The sequence below is a fragment of the Saccopteryx leptura genome, chromosome 12 (genome assembly GCF_036850995.1).
Source record: "Saccopteryx leptura isolate mSacLep1 chromosome 12, mSacLep1_pri_phased_curated, whole genome shotgun sequence".
Taxonomy (NCBI): domain Eukaryota; kingdom Metazoa; phylum Chordata; class Mammalia; order Chiroptera; family Emballonuridae; genus Saccopteryx; species Saccopteryx leptura.
This window is the reverse complement of record NC_089514.1, coordinates 4,296,349-4,322,223: the sequence shown is the minus strand read 5'-3', so window position 1 is coordinate 4,322,223 and position 25,875 is coordinate 4,296,349. Positions and strand designations below refer to the sequence as shown.

Sequence of the window (25,875 nt, the reverse complement as noted above, 5' to 3'; positions counted from 1 at the left end):
CCCATTGCCCCACGTGCCCGAGGCGTGCCGGGGAGACTGCCCATTGCCCCACGTGCCCGAGGCGTGCCGGGGAGACTGCCCATTGCCCCACGTGCCCGAGGCGTGCTGGGGAGACTGCCCATTGCCCCCTGTGCCCGAGGCGTGCCGGGGAGACTGCCCATTGCCCCCTGTGCCCGAGGCGTGCTGGGGAGACTGCCCATTGCCCCCTGTGCCCGAGGCGTGCTGGGGAGACTGCCCATTGCCCCACGTGCCCGAGGCGTGCCGGGGAGACTGCCCATTGCCCCCTGCGCCCGAGGCGTGCCGGGGAGACTGCCCATTGCCCCCTGCGCCCGAGGCATGCCGGGGAGACTGCCCATTGCCACATGTGCCCGAGCTGGGCCGGGGAGACTGCCCATTGCCCCCTGTGCCCGAGGCGTGCCGGGGAGACTGCCCATTGCCCCCTGCGCCCGAGGTGTGCCTGGGAGACTGCCCATTGCCCCACGTGCCCGAGAGACTACCCATTGCCCGAGGCGTGCCGGGGAGACTGCCCATTGTCCCACGTGCCCGAGGCGTGCCGGGGAGACTGCCCATTGCCCCCTGTGCCCGAGGCGTGCCGGGGAGACTGCCCATTGCCCCCTGTGCCCGAGGCGTGCTGGGGAGACTGCCCATTGCCCCCTGTGCCCGAGGCGTGCTGGGGAGACTGCCCATTGCCCCACGTGCCCGAGGCGTGCCGGGGAGACTGCCCATTGCCCCCTGCGCCCGAGGCGTGCCGGGGAGACTGCCCATTGCCCCCTGCGCCCGAGGCGTGCCGGGGAGACTGCCCATTGCCACATGTGCCCGAGCTGGGCCGGGGAGACTGCCCATTGCCCCCTGTGCCCGAGGCGTGCCGGGGAGACTGCCCATTGCCCCCTGCGCCCGAGGCGTGCCGGGGAGACTGCCCATTGCCCCACGTGCCCGAGGCGTGCCGGGGAGACTGCCCATTGCCCCACGTGCCCGAGGCGTGCCGGGGAGACTGCCCATTGCCCCACGTGCCCGAGGCGTGCCGGGGAGACTGCCCATTGCCCCACGTGCCCGAGGCGTGCCGGGGAGACTGCCCATTGCCACATGTGCCCGAGGCGTGCCGGGGAGACTGCCCATTGCCACATGTGCCCGAGGCGTGCCGGGGAGACTGCCCATTGCCCCCTGTGCCCGAGGCGTGCCGGGGAGACTGCCCATTGCCACATGTGCCCGAGGCGTGCCGGGGAGACTGCCCATCAGCCTCAGGATGGAGACCGTGGTCCTCACCACGTGGCCCGCGGAGGCCTCGTGCACCGTGAGCCCTCCTGGCTCCTGCTGCTGTCTCTTCCCTCTGCCTTTCAGAGCTGGGGGCCTCTCTTCAGGTGTTTTTGTGGTTGATTTGTTCTTGGCACAGTCTGTTTGTAATCAGTTTTTAATTTGGGAATAGCTGGAGAGTACAGAAAAGCTGCGAAGCTCACACAGAGCTACTTCTGACCTCTTACTCAGTTTGCACGAGTTTAACATCGTACATTGCGAGGCTACATTTGCTAAACAAAGAAATCTACGTGGACACGATACTATTAAATAAACTTCAGGCTTTATTGGAATTTCACCAGTTTTCCTACTACTCCCCCCGCCCCCCCAGGATCCAATCCTGGATACCATATTGAATTCATGCTTACTTAAGTTTGGTGAAAACTTCCTGCTTCTTGTCACCATTTTCCCCTTTTATAAAAAGTGTCCTCTTTGTACAATCACTCGCAACGTTGTGAATTCCCTCAGAAAAAAAGATATATTCATTTGTGAGCTCATTTTTAAACATAGAAGCCTTACCACCACCTCCCCCCTCCCCTATGACAGATCTGTTAGCTCAGACGGCATTTGACTGAAAACAGACACAGGTGGAGGGTTTCTCAGCAGTCTGCAAACAGAACAGGTGGTCATCGGGCACAGCGTCTCCACCCCTCAGCTCAGCCGGATGTGGAACCAGGGTGGGGTTCCCAGATGCAGTCTTGTCTGTTTTCTTTTTCTAGTCACACCAGGGCGTGATCCTACCCATGCTTGTCTCCGGCGTGAATTCAGTTACGCCAGAAAGGGGGAGCAGGAAAGAAGAAATTCTCCCTCCTCAGCCAGGGCACCTTTGTGTGTGCCCCAGCCTGGCAGGTGTTGGCTGGGTTCCCTTTCTGTTGGTGGTGGGACCCCAGGAGAGGCAGCCCGGGTTCATCCTTGAGGGCGATGAACGACAGAACCGAGCTGATGTGGATGTCTGTCCTGACTACTCGGGCTGTCTCACCAGGCCTCATCCCCGACACATGGTTATTCCTCTTCTGCTCACGGGTGGGCTGCGGGCAAGCCAGACTCTTCCGGAAACCGTTCTGGGCCAGCCGAACTCGAGGACGGACTGGGGATTCATTCATTCTGTGAGCTAAATGGAAACGTGTTGCCTTGACAGGGAATGTAGCCAACATTTATATTGTTATTTTCGTGAGAAAAGGGTCCTAAATGCTAAAGCAGCCATTTAGACAGAGACTTTGGAAATAGGATCTGTTTCTAAGTTGGGAGGCTGTCTGTGTTAGTTCTTTAGTGTTCTTTTTAGTAGCTACTCCATCAGATGGATATGTGTGTGTCCAATTTTATGATATCTCTATCTATCTAAATAAAACATCTACCACTTGTTGACCCCGAGAAGAATATAGCTACCGAAAAGGATGCCTTGTGGTTAACTGGACTTAAATTCAGAACCAGAGTGTAGCAGCCATTGTTTGCAGAAGTCCTTCACACTCACTGCACTTCACGGAAAAGCCAGAGGTGGGGCTGCCAGGCCTCCAGCTCTGTGCTCCTGCCCTCGGCATCAACCCTGATAAGAGAGCTCCTGGGTTTCAAAATTCGACCAATAAGACTAAGACTTTCCCCGTCTGGTCAGAGCTGTGCAGCTATATCCTCATTGGCATTTTCACTGACTAATCAGAGCGGCTTTATTCTGACCAATCAGGATAGTACTATTTGGACCAATCATATTGTGAGGTCCTCGTTTGCATAGAAATGGACCAATCAGGGGATGGGGGTGTGGGCACACCTTTCTATATAAGCCAGCCTCACCTCTGTCCCAAGAGGGTGCACTTTCAGTTGCCCCGGGAGGTTGCATTTCCTCAGCTGGAGCTGCAGGACTTGAGCGGAGCTGAAATGTTAGGAGCTGTTGCTCAGTTGAGCTGTTTTTACTGACTAAGGTCTCTCCCCTCACTGCAGCCCACATTGGGGACTTCTCTTGGGGTTGAGTTGATGACAGCGACCTTCCGTTGACACCTCATGGTTTTGTATAGTTGTTTTAGCAACCATTTATTGAGCCCACCTACAACCATTGTCGTCCCAGGGCCATGGCTGGAAGGAGGAATACCCGGGAACCTCTGTCCTCAGGACCTCTCGGCTGTTAGGGAAGAACACGGACTCCATCCAAGGCAGGGCCTGTGTGGGCTCTGGCTCTTGCTCTTGCTCCTGGAAGACCTGATTATCCAGTTGTGAATCCTTCTCAGCCTGTGTTTCTCTTCCTTGGGGCCTCCCATTTGGCCATTTCACAGCTCATTAGTTTTGCTTTAAGGATGGGGTGGTGGTGGGGGGATGGGGGGGTGAGAAGGATAGGGAGACATTGAATTCATTGTTAGAAGCTTTGTTGTAAAGGGACGAATACCAAGGGAAATGACATTCTTAAACTATCTGAGGATTTCACCTATGTTGACCTTGCTACCTATTTTCATGGATAATGGATTTGATAGTTTTAATTTTTTTTCTAAAATATGGATACATGTATATGGTTAAAAAAAGGTATAAAACAGAATGTGAGGGCCTCTCCCCTCCCATGACCTCCCAACCTTAGATTCTCTTTCTGCGGAAGGAGCTACTGCTAAGCTGCTTTTGCAGTCCTCTGCATTTTTAAAAGATTGATACACTCAGATACTTTGTTAAAATGTATGCAGATGGGATCATATTAAACACAATGTTCCGCATCTTTTTTTCTTCTTTACTTGGTAAGAGCTCTTTCTTGGAGGTGTTTCCATATCGGCACGCACACACCCACTGCATTCCCTTTAGAATCACAGAGTGTTCTCTTGGGTGAGCGATCATGATTCACGACTCAGCTCCGTTTTGATGGACGTTTGGTTAGTTTCTAGCTTTTTGCTGTTAAAGCAGCATGCCCCGTGAAACTCTTGGGCAAGTGTGTGCCTTCTGCTCTTTTGCGAGTTTGCCTTGACAGATTGTTAAGTTTGCCATTCAACCGTGAAAGGTCACCGTTCACTGTGATTCTCCGCTGGGCGGTAGCTTTGTGCGGCTTTGGATTGCGGGCTCTGGATCGCAAGGCTTTGGATCGCGGGCTCTGGATCGCAAGGCTTTGGACTGTACCTGCTTCATTGTGTGTGGCTTGGGCGCAGCTTGCTCGGAAAGGCTCATATTCTGATTTTTGAGAAGATTTGTGAGCATTAAGTTAGAAAACATCCCAAACATATTGTTCCTTGCAGACTGTTGAACTTACTCTTTGCATGTTTGTATTGCTTTGGGAGCTGGAAGGACCGTGGCTAAATGTTTGCTTGGGCTTGGAGACAGACTGAGGGCTTAGCGTGGTTAGGGATGACAGTTCCACAGGGCAGCTCACGTAAGGGACGGCATCCGTGAAGGGTGCCTGCGCGTCTGCTTGGTGGTAGCAGACTTGGCAACATTTCACGTCCCGGGAACACCTTTACGGTGACGTGGGCCAGGAGACGTGATCTCTAGTGTGGGTGAGCAGGAAAAGGTCTCCACCACATCTGCTGGTGCAGAGAGATGTCCTGCAGCCCAGAGTCCTGGGGGCAGCGTGGTGGGATCGAGCCAGGCTGGCGTTCGAGCTTTGACTCTGACTGTGTGAGGGTCCCTGCTTGGGGCTGCACTTTCCCCAGTGGGGTGCTCTTGGTGTCCCCTTTGGCTGGTGCAGAGGAGCTAAGAGTGACAAGAAGGATGTGGGGAAGTGAAGATGCGGGCATCTAGGAGCCCTGATTGTCCCCAACCCCATCCAGCGCCTGGTGGAGCGCTCAGCACTTAGGACTCACTCACTCAGTGGGTTTGGGGCGGATACACTTTCGTGCGTGGTTTGAGAGTAAGATTTTTTTTTGTTAAATGGTTTGGAGTCATTGAAGTGGGAGGAGGTGGGAGCTGTTGGGAGGTGATAGTTTCTTAATGGCCTGGAAATAGGGAGGGGGCGGTCTTCTTGTTTGTGCATTTACACACGTTAGCTCGTTGAATCATTATAATACCCGCAGTGAGGAGGGTGTTACAGCTGCTTTCAGTGGATGAGGACCTGAGCAGCGTTGGTCGTTGAAATGGGGTATCGGTATGTTTATTTATTTATTTATATGAATACAGGGGCATCTGAGGAAAATGCAGGAGAGGATGAAAAAAAACCTGGGCTCTGGGTGGCAGGGGCGGGGACACTGTCACCGAGTTGGCCTCCAGTCGGAGTGAGGCGGCAGGCGGCCCTGGCTTCCCACACGCGGTGGTCCGCCTGGGTGACTGAGAATTGTCGCCTGCTCACAGGTGACTGTCACAGGCTCGCCCGCCCGTGCACTTGCCAAGACTGGAAGGCTTAGAAAAGAGTGCGAGGACTGAGGTTCCGAGCGCCCACCGGCGGGATTTAGACCTTTGAACCACACAGAACGCCCAGGGCCTTCAATCGGGTATGTGTTTCTAGCGTTCTTGTCCTCTGGCTTGCGTGTCCTTTTTTGCTTCGCGGCCACATCTTTCGTTCCTTTCCTCGTCCCCTGTCCCCTTAAAAAAAAAATCAAAGCAGAAACGATCTCCATTCGGTTTTAAAAAGTGGGACCCAGGGGACAGCTCGTAGAAGCGAGAGTTGACGGAGTGGGAGGCAGAGAGAGAAAACGTTTCCTGTGGGTCTTTCCTGGCGCCACCCAGGATCCGCCTCCCGGGTTAGGGGGCGACTGGGATGGTGACGGTACCACGCTGTCCCTGGGGAGTCAGTGTCATGTGCCCGTAAGACGGGGGGTAAAGCAGCTCTCTTGGATCGTGTGCCCAGACCCCGATGTGTGGGCATGTTTCTAGTCATTCTTGAAACACACACGTGTTAAGTGCTCTATGCACAAGGTGCATTATGGTAGCATTGGGGACCCAAATGTGAGTTAGGCCGCTCTGTCCCTGCCGTCCTGGTTAGGAGAGTCGGGGAGGGGAGTGGCGGTGAACACCCAGCCCTGAGCCCCCTGTAATGACAGAGGGGTCTGGGACACAAAGGGGAGGGTCACGCTGTGTCAGGAGTGGACAGCCGAGTCCTCCTTGGTAGACTCAGATCTGGGAAGAAATTCGTATTTTGAGACTTGAAGGCTGAGGCCCAGTCTGGCAGTGACTGGGGGACGATAGGGGTGTGTGCACAGGTAAATCAAAGCCTCAGGGAACAACAGCACAGGACTTTTGGGGGACAAAGAAAGGCCCAGAGGTACTTGGCATCAGGTGAGAGGCAAGTCACGTTGTCCTTTGAACGTGGGTGACTTCAGTGTTTGTTCAGTTCTTCCGTGGTGTTTTACTCAGATCTCCGCTGTCTTCAATCTGTTGTACCCCTTGGAGTTAGAATCTCAACTTCCAGAAATTTTTGTTGGCTCACTCAGCATGTATTCCTTTTAAAATAGATCTCCTGGAGGCGGGGGTCGTGGGCTGCCTCAGGCAGGAAACGCTTTGTGTTTCTGGCATTTTTACGCCTGAAGCCACGGTCCTTCTCCACCTCCCTGGGTATTTCTGCCCACAGAAGGTGAGACGTTGGTACTGAATTTCTTCCTGAGTCTCACGGTTACGTTCTGGGTCTGCTGGCCGAGAGTGAGGCCCAGCTGGAAAGGGGGGGGCGTTTGAAGGGAAGATCTGTCCTCCTGTTCGGGGAGCGGGGGAGACGTGCAATGGGGCTGGACACAGCCCACCCTTCCCTCCTCTCAGTGTCCCCTTGTGCCTCCCCCTTCCCGTGCCAGCGCCACCGCGAGGTGCCCGGGTCGCAGACCCTGTGTTGGCCGGGCTCATCTGGTGACCCTGGTCAATGCGCTGCGCTGGCACTCTGAGCGGCAACCCCAGGGAGCGCGGCCAAGGGTCCGGTCTCTGGTCCGCGCTTTTGTTGGACGCGGGCCCGTCACTGTCACCAAGGTGGGTTATAAATTCATCGGGAGCCAGCAAGACACAGCAGCGCCGCTGTTTTCCTCTGTTGTCGCTGCTCTCAGACCCTGCTGGTGAAATCCCGCCAGCCGTCAGTGTCCCAATAAGCGATGGCCTGTGGCATTTGGAACATTTGTCCCACAAACCTTTCTGGCTGCGGCCCAGGCATTCCTTTCGAGTTGCTCTGTGGCCTGAGGCTGCAGCTCTGAGTATTTTTAGCAGCTAGGAACAGCTCTTCTGACAGAGAAAGGGGTGGGTGTCCTGCTTTGCCCACTGAGTGGGTTCCGGGCTCCTCAGATGCGTGATGCTCCCTGAGGGGTTAGCCATCCTGAGCAGGGGTCACAGTCTTCTTGGCAAAACTGCTAAGTGCCCTCATTCTTTGATTTTGTTCCTGGGGAACCCGTTAAAGGTAGTGCTAAGGGTTGGGGGGCGCTGTAAGGTAGCATTCCTGATAACGCATAAAAGGTTATTTGGGGGGGGCTGGAAGAGGGGTCTTCCATGGGGTTTCAGGCATCAGTTTCAATTTCTTCTGCGCTGTGAGAGGTGTGATGGACATTCCAAAGAAAACGGGGGTTATGGAGTAGGGTGGCTTATGTTGTCTGTCCCATGCTTTTTCCTGTGAGTATATCTTTATTTTTACAGTGTTAAAATAAGACATACATAATGGGTCTTAAATGATTACATCAAGCGAGCATTTTTTATGATGTCACCCTCTTTATGAATACAGCTTTAATTGCTGACTGGGCAGGTGTGTCTCTTTCAGTATATCCTTCCTTGTATGTTATTGTTCACACACTGGCTCAGCTGTTACTTTTTATTTGAATCCTACTTCTGTTAACCAATTGTATTTCCTCAATTTAAGTATCTCCTCGTAGTCACTTCCCATTTCTTGATTGGACCATAAATGATCTATCTGCTTTTAAAAGTAAAAGTTGATAGAAATTTAAAAACAAAATGTTACGAGTTCCATGTAGGAAACTTGGAGACTGATGACCAAAATGTGCGATGAAAAAAATACATCTCTGTCATCGCCAAAAAGGCAGTTGACTGTCAGTATTCTGACACCTCTCTCTCCACACTCTCCCGTGGATGGAAAACGTACTGTCCCGGTGACACGATTTCATTGGCTTTATTTTTCTTAGCACAAGGTTCTCATGTTGTTACACATTTCTTTACAATCCGATAGGCTGTGGTTACTCATACGTACTTTGCGTGTATTATTAATTTGGTAACCAAACCTATATTTTGAAAATTTTGGTTATTTTCAAGTTATTATTTCTTAATCACCCTCATTCACAATTGTTACGTTATGTGCTGCGGATAAGTGTGATAACCCTGTTTAGGTTCTGTTATGTGCATTTTCAAGGCTTTTTGATCCGTATTGAAACATTGTCTTCCCGAGACGTTACGTTTACATTCAACACACACAAGTGTGATGCCTCTTCCCTCCTGCCCTCGTCACCAGTGGGCGCTAGAGTTCTGATAGACAAAACCAGCCATTTTAATTTACATTTATTTGATGACTAATGAACTTTATCTTTGAAAATAGGTTTAGTTACCTTTTGTGTTTTTTCTTTAATGAATTCTTACTATTTCGTTTTTTTTTCTCCCCCTATGGGAGTTTTTCATCTTTTTCTTAGGAAATTATGTAAGCTCCATAGTCTTTAAACATATTAGCCTTATTACATTTCAGTACTTTACTGTTTGCCTTTTAAATTTTTTTTGTGTGTGTGTGACTGATTTAATTTTCATGTTCCTAGAAAGGAGGGTTTTTATCCCCTTGAATTAGGGAGCTTGAGAAGATCCCCTTCTTTACCGTTCTTTTTTTTTTTTTAATTTTTATTTATTTATTTATTTTTTACAGAGACAGAGAGTGAGTCAGAGAGAGGGATAGACAGGGACAGACAGACAGGAACAGAGAGAGAGAGATGAGAAGCATCAATCATTAGTTTTTCATTGCGCATTGCAACACCTTAGTTGTTCATTGATTGCTTTCTCATTATGTGCCTTGACCGCGGGCCTTCAGCAGACCGAGTAACCCCTTGCTGGAGCCAGCGACCTTGGTGGGCTTTTCCTAAAACCAGATGAGCCCGCACTCAAGCTGGCGACCTCTGGGTCTTGAACCCGGGTCCTCTGCATCCCAGTCCGACCGTGAGATCTATCCACTGCGCCACCGCCTGGTCAGGCTCTTTACCGTTCTTTTGCTAAAGACTGAAGCAGATGAGGCAGACAGAGGGACTGGACTCGGAGTGAGTTATGAGAGTTCCTGGGATTTTCCCGAGGACACACGGCTGGAGCTAATTATGACTGGCACCCCCCCCCCCCCCCCCGGTCCCCAGGACCTTCAGGATGTGAGCAGACAGTGCCGTCTCCCTGATAGTAGTTGTTTGCTGGCTCTATATGCATCGCTGATGTGGTTTTTCATCTGTAAGACACCAGAGGACCTTTCATTTTTGTTTTTTTTTTAAAAAGAGTTTCTCTGCTTTCTTCCCTTTGATAACTGATGCTTGTGAGGCACCTCCTCCTTTTGTTTCTGAAAAAAAATCAAGGTTCCTTGGAGATGAGGTCTTCCTGAAAAACAGGATGTCCGTATGCCCAAGGATCAAGGAATTGGCAGTCAGGGAATTGATTAAAATTCCAACACGGCGTGCTCATTCCTGTTACTGGGAGTTCAGAGACCGTGAGATCATTAGCCGTCACCCCTCCGTCTATTGTTGCCGTGACTTCGGCGAGATGGAGGCCCGTCCGCGGCCTCTGTCCCTGGTCCTGAGCGTCTCACCTGCCGGTATCCAGGAGGCACCCTCCGTTCAGGGCCCGTGTGGAGCGCGAACTCGACCTACCTGGGCAGGAACTGGAGGCGCCCGGAACCTCACGACGTGTGTGTGTGTGTGTGTGTGTGTGTGTGTGTGTGTGTGTGTGTGTGTGTCAGGTTCAGCTCTGATGAACGTGGAAGCAGCAGGCGGGTGCAGTGGGGCCTGGCCTGTGGGGGTGCAGTGGGATAAAAGTGCTGGCCTAGCCTGACCAGGCGGTGGTGCAGTGCATAGAGCGTTGGACTGGGATGCAGAAGGACCCAGGTTCGAGACCCCGAGGTCGCCAGCTTGAGCGTGGGCTCATCTGGCTTGAGCAAAGAGCTCACGAGCTTGGACCCAAGGTTGCTGGCTCCAGCAAGGGGTTACTTGGTCTGCTGAAAGCCCGCGGTCAAGGCACATATGAGAAAGCAATCAATGAACAACTAAGAAGTCGCAACATGCAACGAGAAACTGATGATTAATGCTTCTCATCTCTCTCCGTTCCTGTCTGTCTGTCCCTGTCTATCTCTGCCTCTGTTAAAAAAAAAAAAAAAAAAAAAGTGCTGGCCTAGAACGCTGAGGTCGCTGGTTCAATGCTCCAGTCTTGCCTGGTCAAGGCACCTATGGGAGTTGATGCTTCCTGCTCCTCCCCCTTCTCTCTCTCCCTCTCTCTCTTCTCTCCAGAATGAATAAAGAAAGTTAAAAGAAAATAACCTTAAAAAAAAAAAAAAAAGAGGCAGTGGGCTGACCCTCGCGGGGTCTTCCGACTTTTCTGAGGTGAATTTTGGACTCACTGGTTCTGGACAGACCGGCTGATGGTGGTCCCCACAATAAGGAAAATGAGGGTCCTTACTTTCCAGGTGTTGCTCTGTCAGGGGAGCATGGCTTTGGCCTGGGGCTCTTCTTTTTCAAGAGCCCGCTTCACTCCCCCTGCACAAAAGAGGGGGCGGACTCAAAACAAAATCCCTTATGTTTCAAATCCCTGAGACCCGAGCTCTTCTCCCCCTGTGTGTCCCAAAGTCACAGACAGGTGACTCAAGTTTTCTCTAAGTTGTGCAGGCCTGTGAGACGTCAGTCCTCAGGCAGCCGTAGGGCCACGCCTCTGGAGAACACAGATTCTAAACATCAGACCCCTCACACTTATGTGTGTGGCCGTTTTCCAAAATCTCCCTAAAAAGAGCAAACCCATCTCCAAAAAAAAACGTTTTAAAAAGTGAATAAGAAAAATCAACATCAGGGTTTAATGTCCACCCCTCCAAGTTGCTCTGCCCGCTGTACAAAGATTACATTGCCCACCTGCTGAAAAAGAAAATGGGTTTGTTAGGAGAGGTCAGGTCGGGGGCTGCCTGTTACCCCCCAAACATCCTTAGTAACGGGGTGCTGTCCAAGGTTCTGGACGGACAGCAGCCCCTCAATAATAATTGTGGTGCAGCTATTCTTTAAACTTGGAACAGAGAAAAGAGGTACCATTTTATCAACAGTGGCATCCCGCATCTTCCCGTATTAAGCATGGATAGATGTAGGATAATTTACGTCAACATGAGGCTTACTGTTGCGGATTAGCAAGGATTTGTTTCTTTGGGGCTTAGTTGGATCCTGGCTAAGTGTGGATAACTATATTTAGGAGGGCTTCTCTACGCTGATACACATCCTAGTCTTTGAATAATAAACCACCAGGATTCTTCCCCGAGTTACCAGCATCTGACAAGCCTCTGTGGTGTAAATGTTAGATTGATTCTCTCAGCTGAATTGTTCCTGACAGTAGACAATCCCGCCACTCTGCTTTGTTAAGAGTTTCTAAATTGTAGGTTTCTATTCTTTATGATCGCTTCAAGAAATAGATGGCTCTGTTTATTATAGCTTCCATGAAATGCATGGGGGGAATATTACATTGTGAGCTCACTGAGAGGCTGCTATTCACCCAGAACCTTGGACAGCACCCCCATTACAAAGGATGCTTAGGGGGGGTAACAGGCAGCCACTGACCTGACCTCTCCTCACAAACCCATTTTCTTTTTCAGCAGATGGGCACTTAAGAAACCATAGTAAGCCCTGGCCGGTTGGCTCAGCGGTAGAGCGTCGGCCTAGCGTGCGGAGGACCCGGGTTCGATTCCCGGCCAGGGCACACAGGAGAAGCGCCCATTTGCTTCTCCACCCCTCTGCCGCGCTTTCCTCTCTGTCTCTCTCTTCCCCTCCCGCAGCCAAGGCTCCATTGGAGCAAGGATGGCCCGGGCGCTGGGGATGGCTCCTCGGCCTCTGCCCCAGGCGCTAGAGTGGCTCTGGTCGCAATATGGCGACGCCCAGGATGGGCAGAGCATCGCCCCCTGGTGGGCAGAGCGCCGCCCCATGGTGGGCGTGCCAGGTGCATCCCCGTCGGGCGCATGCGGGAGTCTGTCTGACTGTCTCTCCCTGTTTCCAGCTTCAGAAAAATGAAAAAAAGAAAAAAAAAAAATTAAAAAAAAAAAAAAAAAAGAAACCATGGTAGTAATCTTTGTGCAGAGGGTAGAGCTACTTTTAGGAGTGGGCATAGAACCCTGAAATTTATATTTTTAATGTTTATTTTATTGATTTTAGAGGGAAGGAGAAAAGGCAGAGAGCAGGAGAGAGACAGGAACATTCGTTCCTGTATGTGGCCTGACCAGGGATTGAACCTGCAACCTCTGTGCTTTGAGATGATGCTCTAACCAACAGAGCTATCCGGCCAAGGCTGATTTTTTTCTTATTCACTTTTTAAACACACATACACACACATGCATACACACACATATTTTGGAGATAGGATTGTTCTTTTTAGGGAGAGTTTAGAGAACTACCACATGAATAAACATAAGGTATTACAGATTTGGAAACTTTGTTCTCAGGAGGCTGGGCAACATTGCTTCTGCTTAGAGAACAAAGGATCACAGGAATACGAGCCTCGGAAGTCATTCGTCCCGGAGATGGGGATTCCTCTGATGGATCCGAGGCAAGTAAATTGGAACAACGTTTCTGGAAGGGATTCCCCACTCTGGATGCCATTAAGAACATGCATGACTCACGGGAAGGGGTCAAAATAATCTCCCTTAGCAGGAGTTTGGCAGAAGGCGATTGTAACCCTCATGCATGACTTTGACTCCAGTGGGGGAATTAACTGCAGATGTGGTGGAGACAGGAGGGAGCACTGGAGTTAGAAGCGGAGCCTGAGGTGGGGTCGAATTGCTGCAGTCTCGTGGTAACCCTGGCATGGAGGAGGAGTTGCGTGCTGGGGGAAGCGAGTGAAGAGACTTCTCGGTGTGGACTCTGCCCGTGAAGAGACTGTGAAAGTTACAGAAACGCCAGCGAAGGATTTAGGCTCGTTTGTAAAGGCACTTGCTAAAGCAGCATCAGCGTTTGAGAAGAACGACTCTCATTTAGAAAGAAGTTGCCTTGGGGGTGGGTCAGTGCCGGCTGACAGTCGCACAAGCTCCAGAGAAGACTCTGTCGATGCGGCAAACTTTGTTGTCGTCTGATTTTAAGAAATGGCCGCAGTCACCCCCACCTTCAGCAACCACCACCTGGATCAGTCGGCAGCCACCAGCACTGAGGCTAAACCCTCTTCTGGCAACAAGAGGAGGGCGTGCTGAAGGCTCAGACGGTGGTGCCCATATTTTTAGCAAAAAGGTTTGTTTGTTTTTTTAAATTATGATGTGTACCTATTTTCTAGACATCGTGTTCTCACACACTGAATAGCCGATAGGATAGTGTAAACGTAACTTTTATGTGCAGTACAAAATAAAAAAGTTCGCATCGCTTGCTCTGCTGTGATACTCATTGTATTTCTGTGGTCTGGAACTAAGCCTGCCCTGTCTCCGAGGTCTGCCCGGACGGTCGTGCATATTCACGACGTTAGAGTCCTTGACGGTCTGCATCTCTAATCCGTAAGATTATAACGCAGCTGAAAAACCTCCCTTGCCCAGCGATGTCACTATGGGAACATAACACAATGCACGACTCAGGTCTGTAGTGATGCTAGTGTCAACACACTCACTGCCCTGCCAGTCATATGAAAAGTAGCTCACATATAATGAGGTGCAGCACGAAATACCTGACAATGGTCTTCAATGACTGGGGTTTGCTTTCTGTACTTACTAGCTTTTCTTACTGTTATTTTAGAGTCTGCCCTGCTTATTAAAAAAACCACTGTGGCCCTGGCCGGTTGGCTCAGCGGTAGAGCGTCGGCTTGGCGTGCGGGGGACCCGGGTTCGATTCCCAGCCAGAGTACACAGGAGAAGCGCCCATCTGCTTCTCCACCCCTCCACCGTGCTTTCCTCTCTGTCTCTCTCTTCCCCTCTCGCAGCCAAGGCTCCATTGGAGCAAAGATGGCCCGGGCGCTGGGGATGGCTCTGTGGCTTCTGCCTCAGGCGCTAGAGTGGCTCTGGTCGCAACATGGCGACACCCAGGATGGGCAGAGCATCGCCCCATGGTGGGCGTGCCGGGTGGATCCCGGTCGGGTGCATGCAGGAGTCTGACTGTCTCTCCCTGTTTCCAGCTTCAGAAAAATGAAAAAAAAAAAAAAAAAAACCACTGTAAAAATAGTACCCCAGCAGCAGCGACGTGCATCTCGTCTTTCCTGGGTCTCTTGATTGTATCATTTTCTCCTCTGCTGGTTCAACCTTGCGGTGTTGTATGGCTTTCGTGTAGCCTAAGTGTGCAAGGTTGATAAAGTCCACCGTCACGGACAGCAGTGGTTTTCGACCACCGGTCCGCAGACCGGGGCTGGGCCGTGAAAGAGTTACCCACCCTGATGTCAGATGAAAGGCGCTGTTTCACAGACCAACATGAAATTTCTGGGGGACCGGCCCCGGTGCGCAGACCGGGGGTTGAATGTCCCAGGTCTTGACCCTCACCCGCCGTTCTCTCTGTGAGCCTGGAGGTCGTGCAGTCCTGCGGGCGCCCTTCAGGGTGAGGGCCCTGTGCAGGTGGACCCTTGGTCGTCTTTCATGCCCTGTTGTTACTGCACCTTTTCTTAGATGCACAAATACTTGCCGTTGTGTTATAACCACCACCGTATTCAGCAGTCACGTGCCGTGCAGGTTGGCATTCCGGGAGCCGCGGGCTGCACCGTGCAGCCCAGGTGTGTGGTAGGCTGGACCATCTAGGCTTGTGTAAGTGCCCTGTGGTGTTCACACAACGGTGAAATTGCCGGACGATGCATTTCTCAGAATGTATCCCCATTGTAAGTGGGGTGACTGCGGTGCTTTTCCAGCCGGCAGGGCACCTGGGAAGTTGTTTCCTACTGGGTCCGCCTCTCACTCTTGTTGGCGGCTCAGTACGCCACTGTGCGGACCCGCTAGGAGTGGGCGTTTCCGGCACAGCCGGGATTTTGCTATTAGAAAGAGCACGGTGATTAAAGGGAAACGCATTACTAGTTTTCCAGTAATTGCCAGATTTCCTTCTCGACGGCCAATAGTGGGAGTGCCTGGGAGAGCCGTGCTGTTGGAACAATCCAGTGTTTTTATTACCCTGGTGTAGTGCCGGGGCTCATCCACCGTAGACCACACACACCACACTCCCATGTTCATGTTCACACGCACCCCCTGCCTGTGCAGCCGGGTGTGCAGGAGTCCAAGCTGGGGAGACCTCCCCAGAGTCGGTCAACAGTGGAGCCGTGAGCAGGTGTTTGATGTCTCCGTCTGGCCCTCTTCTGCCATCCTGTAGGCTGAGGACTTGGGGGCACTTGGGGGGTAGGTGTCAATCTATAGTCAGAGGACATGGTGGGGAGTTGGGGGTTCGGTGCCATCCTGTAGGCTGAGGACTTGGGGGCACTTGGGGGGTAGGTGTCAATCTATAGTCAGAGGACATGGTGGGGAGTTGGAAGGTGAATGTCATCCGGTAAGCAGAGGATTTGGGGGCAATTGGGGGTAGGTAGTGTCCTCAGGGCAATGTTGGTTTGTCTCAGAGGAACAACCCCTGGGTTGTTGATTTTGTTGCCATGAAGAAACTGTGACTCTGAACAAGACGCTCATTTGGGGCCCCAGCATTTTTTTTTTTTAATCTATAAAATAGTATTCCTGATAGTCACTAACCAAAAAGGAATCCTCACAGGCAATGTGTTAATGGTATTTTCGTTGTTGAGTTAGGAGGTGGGGTGCAGAGGGTGGGGTCTCCAGTGAAGGGCTGCTTTCACTTGGGGACCTCTTTAAATAAAGGGAACTCTCAGGGTGGGCGGCTGCGGGCAGGGCAGGGCAGGGCGGTGTTCACTTCCTGTGCCACCGAGCGCCACTGGCCGCACCCGGGATGGTGGGACCGAGTCTCGGTTGGGGTGGGAAGGGCTTTCGGACCTGCGCTCTGGTGTTCGCTGGGCGTCTGGGCCTGCGTCCCAGGAGGCTGTTTCTTGATTGTGCAGGGCTTGAGATTCAAGGTTCAAGAAAGTGCGCCTGCTTTTGATGGTGACGGAGAGTCAAGGGGGGATATTTAAAAGGCCTCCTTGCCCTGAATGGGTAGCTCAGTTGGTTAGAGTGTCTTCCTGATACACCAAGGTTGTGGGTTTGATCCCCGGTCAGGGCACATACAGGAGTCAGCCAAGGAATGCAGAGATAAGTGGGACGACAAATCTGTGTTTCTCTCGCGCTCTCTCTTTCTCTCTTTCTGTCCCCCCATTCTCTCTCTCTCTCTCTCTCTCTAAAAGTCAGTTTTAAGAAAAAGTCTCCTTGAAGAAAGGCCCGGTTTGGCTCGGGAGACTTGGGTGGAATGAACTGTAATTTGGGGCAGAGACCCGAAACTGCTCTTCCTTGACAAAATAAATTGATTTCTTCGGCTGCCTGAGCTCCATCCCTTGAACTGGACAGGAGCTAATGGCGTCTCAATGAAACTCATTTTCCATGAATTAAACTGGGTCACTTTGATCTGCCTGAGTGTGTTGCTGAGTGTCTTAAAGCACACCCCTCCCATAAAAAAAAAAAAAGTGTTTCTCGCTTTTTTTCGTTCTTTCTTTTTAAAAAAGATTGTATTTATTGATGTTTTAGAGAGAGGAGAGAGTGGGAGGTGGGAGAGGAGCAGGAAGCGTCATCTCATAGCTGCTTCTCGGATGTACCTTGACCGGGGAATTCGAACCGGCGACCTCAGCGTTCCAGGTCGACGCCGGTATCCACTGCGCCACCGCAGGTCAGGCTCTCGCTGTTTCCACGACGCACCTGATTCAGCCAGCGTAGCACATGACAGTGGCCCCCACGTCTCCCTGGGCATTCATTCTGCTGTAGGTTTGGTGGGGTCTGTTTCTGAACTTCTCACAGGTGTCAGGCAGCCTGGGACAGGAGGGCATCACCGTCCACCTGCTAGAAAAGCCGAGGAGGGGGCAGCTCTGTTTGGGGGAGGGTGCTAGGGGTGGTCGGTGGTAGGGAGAGGCGGAGGGGGGGGCTCTTGCGCAAGACACTTAGCCCCTGTCTGGCTCATAGAAAGCTCTGTTATCACCGTGCCTGTCCGTTTCCCTGCTCTGGGGGCTCTGGACTATATTATTTTGCACATGTATATATATATATATATAATCACATTAGGTGTCAGCGAACGAGATCACGGAGGTAGGAGGTTGTGAGTTAAAAAGAATTGATAGCACGAGGGGCACCGGATTAGAAAACCCTTGTTCAGATCGGTCAGAGCGCTCTGCTTAGTCCTCCCCCGCGCAGTGGGTGCGCTGAGCGAGCTGTCACTTGTGTGAGAGAAGTCACGCAGGCCACCAGGGTGACCTGATACCTGCTCTGCCCCACCCTCCAGAACGGGGAGTCTGACTTCCTTGGGAAGCACAGGGGGGCTCCTGTCGTCTGTCCTTGTGTCCCCTCCCCCTTTCTCATCCCTGGGAATGAGAGGGGGCAGTGAGCCCTGACTTAGAGTCTGGCAGACGTAGGTCCCCACAGGGCGCGGGGTGGGGGGGCGGTGTTCTTGATTGGACGTTGGCTTTTAGAGCATCCTGAAATACGAAGGTGTGGGAGCGTTAGAACTGTGGGAAGTATCTTTCAAACATGAAACCCGGGGGGTGGGGAGGACGGACATCTGTGTAATGTTCTGTTTCCGCCGTCCTTCAGGTGTCTGAACCCGCGTCCATGGGGAAACCGGGTTGTCTTGAACTTACCTTTCTGATGAATTGGTTGCGCTCAGTGCATTTGAGAGATACGAAAGGCTAGAAAAACAACAGGGAAGTAGATGTTTTCCTGTGTTTTAAAATACTTAAAAGGGAGAAGGAGTGTGGATCTCCCTCACTCGCTGTCTGCGCGGAACGCCCTGCCTCCCACACCGCCGGCGCCATCCGCCATATGCTCTCCTCCCTCCTCCCTTCCTGTGAGCTCTTCTCCGCCCCGTGCGCAGTGCTCCCCGCTGACCAGCCATCCGCTCTCCTCCCTCCTCCCTTCCTGTGAGCTCTTCTCTGCCCCGTGCGCAGTGCTCCCCGCTGACCAGCCATCCGCTCTCCTCCCTCCTCCCTTCCTGTGAGCTCTTCTCCGCCCCGTGCGCAGTGCTCCCCGCTGACCAGCCATCCGCTCTTCTCCGCCCCGTGCGCAGTGCTCCCGGCTGACCAGCCATCCGCTCTCCTCCCTCCTCCCTTCCTGCGAGTTCCTCTCCGCCCCGTGCGCAGTGCTCCCCGCTGACCAGCCATCCACTCTCCTCCCTCCTCCCTTCCTGCAAGCTCCTCTCCGCCCCGTGCGCAGTGCTCCCCGCTGACCAGCCATCCGCTCTCCTCCCTCGCCCCTTCCTGCGAGTTCCTCTCCACCCCGTGCGCAGTGCTCCCCGCTGACCAGCCATCCACTCTCCTCCCTCCTCCCTTCCTGCGGGTTCCTCTCCGCCCCGTGCGCGGTGCTCCCCGCTGACCAGGCTCCCCCTTGTCTCTTTGCAGTGCGCGGAGGCCAAGAAGCACTGCTGGTATTTTGAAGGACTCTACCCCACATACTACATGTGAGTATCTGCGCTTTCCTGTTGGTTTGCATCTGTGGACACGTCTTCCTCTGGGAATTATAACTGTTCAGCGGGGCGGAGAAAAGCCCTGTCTTTGGGAGGCCTCCCCCCACCCCCGGATTCACCGGCCTCTGCTCGCTAATGGGCAGGTGACCACCCGAAGGACACTCAGCGTGCTGCGGCCAGGCACGTGCGGACAGCGTGAAATGCCGGTGCTGTCTCCCGTGACACGTGCTGCTAGCTCACACGCGATCGGTCAGCGGGGGTGAGAGGTGTGAGCAAGGCCCAGAGTAGCTTGGTTTGTGTGGGTTTTCTTGGGGCCAGGGGGCAAGGGTAGGGGGAGTAACATTTAGAACTTGAGGAATAACGACTCAGCTCAGCTGCTAGGGGTGTACGTGCGCGCGCATGCGCACGGGCGGTCTCAAAGATCACCTGGCCCTGGGTTCCCTCCCCAGACAGGGTTTGCTCTGAGGAAAGCCTTCCTGCATCTCTCCCTGCCTGTACATGTTTTGAATCTCTGCTGGGTTAGTCGCTGGCTGGCCTTGCGCCCCTGCCTAGGTGGCCAGATGAACTTTCCAGGTTAGCAATTATTATTTTTGATTGTGTTTTGAGGTCCCATAGGTTTTACGTTGAATGACCCAAACCAATTCCTCCACCCTCCAAGACGGTTATTTTTAGTACTGAGTTTTGCAAAACATGAGTTTTTTTTTTTTTTTTTTTTTTTTTTTTTTTTTTAGTAGTGTATCTAATATCATAGCGGACACCCTATGCAGTCTAGTAAACAGGGAAATTGGACAGGGAATAGGATAGATATGTAACAGTAGCCAAAAGGGTGATTTCTTAGTTGTCCAGCATGTACCTTTTTCTTTCCAATCTTTCTTGGAGAGTTTCTAATCTGGGGGAGACCAGTGTCGGAGCCGGAAGGCTGCCTGGCTGTGAGTGGGGACAGAGCACTGAGAAATGGGCCATTGTCCTTCCTGGGCTTTGTGTATTGATCGATAAGCAGGAATCCTCAACACCCCACGGAGTGGGAGTCACTCTCCTTTCTTTTTCTTCAGCTTCTGAATCTTTCATAACCATTTTACTGTTCACGTAGGTGATTAATACTTCTCTCACAGACCGACTTACCTGCAAAATAATTCCAACCGGTATTGGTTAGAAAACAAAAGAACCGTACCCAAAGGATACTTCTTAACGACTTGAGGTGATAACCTTACCGTGTAACCAGAAAAGGTTGTTTTTTTACGCAAGTTCCCCGATAAAATAATTTCAACGTGACTGACTGCGGAAGGTCTTCCGGAAGTTATCCGAGGGAGTGTGTATCTTCTGTCTCCTGCCTGCCTTCTCCTGCTCTTCTGCCTTCTGCGCCTCTGAGCATGTCATTGCTATGAATGAGAGCCCGACAGCTCAGGGTGAAAGGTCTACTGTTGCCTCACAGAAACCAGGACACCCCACCACCATCACCATATAGTGAAAAGGAGGTAAAAATTGAGTTAGAACCAAACTTTTCTCAAAAAAAAAAAAAAATATATATATATATATATATATATATACAAGCTGAGAAAACAAATGCAAGCTTGGATGGATTATCTCTGGAAAACAGACATTTTCTGCCTTTCTACTAGACATAGCAAGACATTCCATATTATTTTTCTTTTCTTCCTCAGTTTTATGGTTGATTGGTATACGTTCCAACTGTGGGCTCAAAAACAGCTTCCCAGCCAGAGGTATTTAAATTCTTTCTTCGTAAGTGCTTTTGTCCAGGGTCGCGTAGCCCAGAAAACATGACGCTTAGTCTCTCATTAGGTACTCCGTAACAGCAAAACACCAGATATAATTTCTCTGGCGTGAGCCAGTATGACCCAGCAAAAATATCAGTCTGTATGTCGGCTCCAAGTCTCCCTTCTCCCCAAAAGGAGAACAGGTTCTGCTGACGCGTTCGGGGTTCCAGCAGACTCCCAGCAGCGCGGCTCCGGGTGACCTGGGAGCGGGGTGAGTCGTCCGTGAAGGCTGGGCTGGTTCAGACAACCCAGGCAGCTCCGGTGACAGCCGGAAACAGGTGCTGGCCTCAAGTGTCAGAGTCAAGGGAGGAAACCCTCGCCCGGGCTCTTTACGATACGTGATGACAGGTCCCGGGACGTGGCTGGATGGAACCCGGAGGTGAGGGGTTTGTCCGAGGCCAGGGCTGAGAGGCCTGCCACTCGGAGAGTAAACGCACAGAATGACTCCGTCGCCCTGAAAAGGCCAGTCTCCGTCGGAACATTTCCAAATTGGCCTGTTCTGGCCGTCATCGACGGTGAGGTTGGAAGCCAGTCACTCCACAGCCCCGGGAGGGCATGAACGGCACCGGGGAGAAAGAGTTCGAGCCGTCAGCCACGGGGTAACCGTGTGCACGCGTGGGCAGCCCCGGCGGATGGCTCTGTGCCGCTGGCCGGAGTCTCTTCAGTGGGGCAGCCTCGGGAGCGTAATAACGTAGCTGGTCGTCCGGGGCCACCACGTGCCAGGCCTTGTAATTAGTTGGCGTCCGATGGCAGGGATCCACCAGTCCTTATCAAACATCCTGTCACCGAACCGTAACATCCCAGCAAAGGCATTGAGCCGAAGGTGCAAAATAAATAAAAAGGCAGAACAAGCCGCAGCAGCAGCAGCACGCCTGGCGAGGTGGGACTAAACACGTGCGTCCGAGGGCTCCTGATCCATATTCTGAAACGGGGCGCAGAGCCTACCAGAGATGCAGGACACGTAGAACAGGCTGCCCACCGCCTGTGCAAACTGCTCAGCGACAGAACCCGTCGGAGAGCGGCGATCCCGGGGTGGCCGTAGCGGCCGACGAGGCTGGGAGCCCACGAGAGACCAGTGCTGCTGACCGTGGGTCCTGGGGCAGCCCGAGCGCAGGGCCTGAGGCTCAGTCCCTCTGACAGGCCGGGGGGGCCCTCGTCACCCGTCTGAATAGAGCCCTCGGCCGGGAAGTGGGGGCGGGGGCTGGGTACCCGGATGCTGATACGACACGTAGCCTGTGTTGGTCTTGAACCTGGAACTCCAGTCCTGAAGGCCGTGGGAGAGAGAGAGGGGTCACTGCATGGAAACCTTGGCTGCAGCCTCTGGTCCAGTGTTGAGAGAGGAGATAGGGAAGGGACAGTGTCCCCAAGAATGTGGCCCACCGTGTCCATGTAACAATGGGGAGTTGGCCCGAAGCTCAGTTGAGACATACGGCTGAACTTCACTAGTGTCATTTGCTGTGCGGATCTAGGAAGAAGGAGGCCATTCAACAGGGCGTTCTGATGCGTTCCACCTTGACCAGCGCATCCGAGAGAGGTCGCCCTTCAACAGAGGTGTCTCTGTGTTCTGCAGGTGCTCTGAGACCTTTAGCGCTAGCGCGGGGTCTCCTGAGAGGACAGAGAAGGTAGTGAGATGACATCCACCACTCTCTAACGATGCTGGCCTGCCTTCCGGAAAATGGAGGGTGGGTTCGAAGTGCGTTGGGTCTTCTTAACTAGACACCTGTGCTTTGAAAGCGGGAACCCAGTGGCCCTCTGGAGAGCTGGCAGGTGGGGAGGGTGGGACCCCGAAGGTGGCCCTCGATTTATCTATATTCTCTTAAACGACTGAGGAAATCTCAGGACCATCCTGACCCCGTTTGGCCAGTGAAATAGCGGATAGTGGGAGATGTCAAGACGTTCGCAGGGGCCTGCTGCTGCCCCCGTGTCCTCGTGCACGGCTGGGTCACAGCTCGGGGGCCGCGTGGATCGAGTGGAGGTCCAGGCCAGCTGGGTCCTGGGTGTTGTTTTTTTTTTTTACGCACTTACTGTAGTTTGGGGTTTGGATGTTAGTACCACTGAAGGAGAGAACGAGGGGGAAACTTCTGACTTCAGCTGCACAGACACTTGAGGTGGGGGGACCCACGCCCTGCCCGGCTCGTGGGAGGGGACACGGGGAAAAGCATTTGCTCAGATGGACAAGGAAGATACGCAGCATGCATCAACAACAGAATTCATGAGCTCACCCAGCAGGGCCAGACGTTCATCTCTCCAGCGTGTAGTGAGGACCTGTCACTTGCACAGCACCGCTGGTGGGGCAGGGAGCGGACCTGCGGGGGCCGTGGGAGGTGAAGAAGGGAGACAGGCCCGCCCTGTGGGAGCCCTGAGCCTTGGCTGCGCCCCCCCGGCGGGGTGTGCCCCGTGCTGAGAGAGGCCCTTCCCCCCCACTGCCGCCCGGCCCTGGCGTGGCTCTGACCATGTCACTTCAGGCCCTGTTCCCAATGTGCCACTGGAGGGTGAAGCTGCTTTTATCAAGTGCTCATCTTACTCTGGCTGATTGCGTCTCCCTGGGCTCACTCGGCCGCTGTGAATAATTAATGGTGCGAGTGGGCGAAGTGTTGTTCGCAGGTGTCAGAACAAGGCCCCAGGGGCAAGCTTGGCAGGGCCAGTGTCTGGCTGGGCTGGCTGACTGGTCCGCTAGCCCTGGCGAAGCCCAGATCAGTTCCGGGGGCCCTGAGACACAAGGCCCCCTCTGACCCTTAGGAGATGCTGGTATGTCCCTCCCGGCCGGCTCCGCTGGGGTGTGCAGGTGGAAAAGGGCGGAGGCTGGGGTACGGGCCCTTCCTCCATGTGCCCCTCCTCCGAACCCCTGCGGTCCTGCTGGGAGAGGCAGCTGAGCTGCAGCCTTCGGGGACGGGGTGTCTGGTCTGGGGACGCACATTCTAGAGAGGATTCTCTCTTTTCTTTCTGATACTGAGTGCATCAGTGAGGATTCCTGGTGTATGTCAGAGGCACTTTCTTGTCCTCAGAACAGGGAGCAGGGTGTTGCTGGTAATTGTCCCTTAGGAACTCTCGATGGCTGCTGTGGTCTGGGTGTATGTGTGACCCCCACATTCATGTGTTGAACCCTAACCCCGAAAGGCGATGATGTTAGGGGGTAACGCTCTTATGAAAGAGGTTCCCTGGCTTCCACCCTGGGGGGCGGGGGGCACAGCGAGAAGACACCAGTGATGAACCAGGCAGAGAGCTCCCACGGGGACAGGACCCTCAGCTTGGACCTCACCGTCTCTGGAACTGGGAGAAATGAACTTGGGTTGTGGATAAATAAGCTGCCCGGTCAGTGGTGTTTTGTTCTAGTGGCCCGAACGAGCGAAGACCATCCCTAAAATGTCATGTTTCTATATAGATTCTGTAAGTTGGTTTTTCCCAGTCACTACATATTGTAATTATAAATGTTCTTGTAGCTCGATCCACAAAGCCACCTCATTGTTCTTTACAGTGATGGGAGTGTCCCCTGGGGGTTCCATAATTCATTACCCGTTCCCCTATAATTGTACATCCAGGTACTGCCTGTTTTTTATTTTGCTTTGATTTTACTATCGAAGGTTCCACAGCCTCTTCCCTCCTAGTCTAAAATTTAAAACACAGTTTTTAAATCAATCTCTTGGCAGAAAGAAGGGATGTGAACAGGCTATTCCTTTAAAAATCCCACTTCCTGTGATGGGTGAAATGATAATCTGAGGCCTGCTACAATGTCTACTGGTTTGTTTGAATGACATCCATTCAAGTTGGGCAACACCCCTCGAGGGCGGTTTGGTTGGGAGCAATGTGGGGACAGGTGTTGATGGAGACGCAGAGCCAGGAAGTGTGTTGATTGGCTAAAGCCAGGAAGTGTGTTGATTGGCTAGAGCCAGGAAGTGTGTTGATTGGCTAGAGCCAGGAAGTGTGTTGATTGGCTAGAGCGTAAGTGGCTGCCCCATTGGAGAAAGCCCTGTTGGCTGTTTGTGATTGGCTGTTCTTCTTATCCCTGGGGGTAGACAGGGATTGGCTCTGGTGTGGGTTTGGCTGGTTTCTATAGGCCATGTCGATACCAGAGCTCCCGAAGGCTGATGGCCCCCTGGCTTGGTTACTTGGACAGATGTTTTGTATGTCAGTGCAGACCCTGCTGATGTGAAACCTGCCTGGCATTGCACAGTTTATCACATGTGGTTACAAAACATCCTTGACGTCGTGACAATTTGGGGTACTGAGTAGAAGTTCATGTTCATGGGCCGGGGGTGGGGTGGGGCAGATGTGGAAATGTTTGTGCACTATGGACAGTGGGGTGTGTGTGTGTGTGTGTGTGTTGGTGGTGGTGGTGGTGGTTGGGCAGGCCTCTCTCAGTTCCCTGTGAAACAGTAGAGGGCTCAGCAGCAATCCAGTGGGTGCTGGGGGTTTTGAAGAGATAGCAGCGAGCCCTGGGGCCAGGCCTGGCCCGAGGGAACCACCAAGGACAAACAGCCCTGAGGTCAGGTCGTCTGTCTGTGTTCTGGCTGAACTCGGGACTTTCCACCCCGCCCCCACTCCTAACTTTCCATCCTAACTGATATTTTTTTAGGGAGTTTTCTCCCCCCATCCTACAGAAAACAAGTCCATTAGTCCTAAAATTATCTACAAACTCAATATCTCAAATCTTGAGTTGTATTTTTATTTCTTCCAACTACTTTTTTATTTCTTTAAGAGGGAAATTGGCAGGAACCTAGATCGCAGTTTAACTGGGGAAACAGTCGGCCTCCCTCTCCTCCTCCCTCCACCTGCTGCCATTTGCACTCAGCTCGCCGGAGGGGAAGCATCTCTGTAAAAACCAGCGGGCGGGACCCACACGCTCGAGCTTCCAGAATGTTCTCCGTTCTCCAGACGACAAGCGGGTGTTGGGGAAGGGACCAGGTAGTGAGGGAGGCTGCGATGACGCCTCTGGGGGCTGAGATGGCCCCGCCCTTGGCAAGGGCCTTTCTCAGCCAGAGTTCTGGGGGAACAACAGCCCCTGAGTGTGTCCACGAGGGCTCGAAGCCTCGGGTTGGGGGTGCATGCGGGAGGAGGGGGTGGCGACAGCGGGGACTGTCCTGTGGGGCCCTTTCTGTAATGATGACGGTCGTGAGACTTCAAGCAGCACCGTGAGCGGGTCCTGCCCTGTCACCCATTTTGTTTGGGAAACTGAGGCTCACAGAGGTCGACTAACTTGCCCAGAGTCCCACAGTTAGTAAGCGGCGAGACCAGGACGAACCCTCCTCCTCTGTCTGACCCTGTAA

General features: G+C 52.8%; 1 protein-coding gene across 1 annotated transcript in view; it reads left to right on the top strand.

Moving 5' to 3' along the window:
• The window catches only part of VOPP1 (VOPP1 WW domain binding protein), a 51,277-nt gene that overhangs the window by 15,839 nt on the left and 9,563 nt on the right, over positions 1-25,875 (top strand). Inside the window, exon 2 of the mRNA XM_066354079.1 lies at positions 18,772-18,830. Coding sequence (XP_066210176.1) covers positions 18,772-18,830 — 59 coding nt within the window. The remainder of the gene's footprint in view (positions 1-18,771; positions 18,831-25,875) is intronic.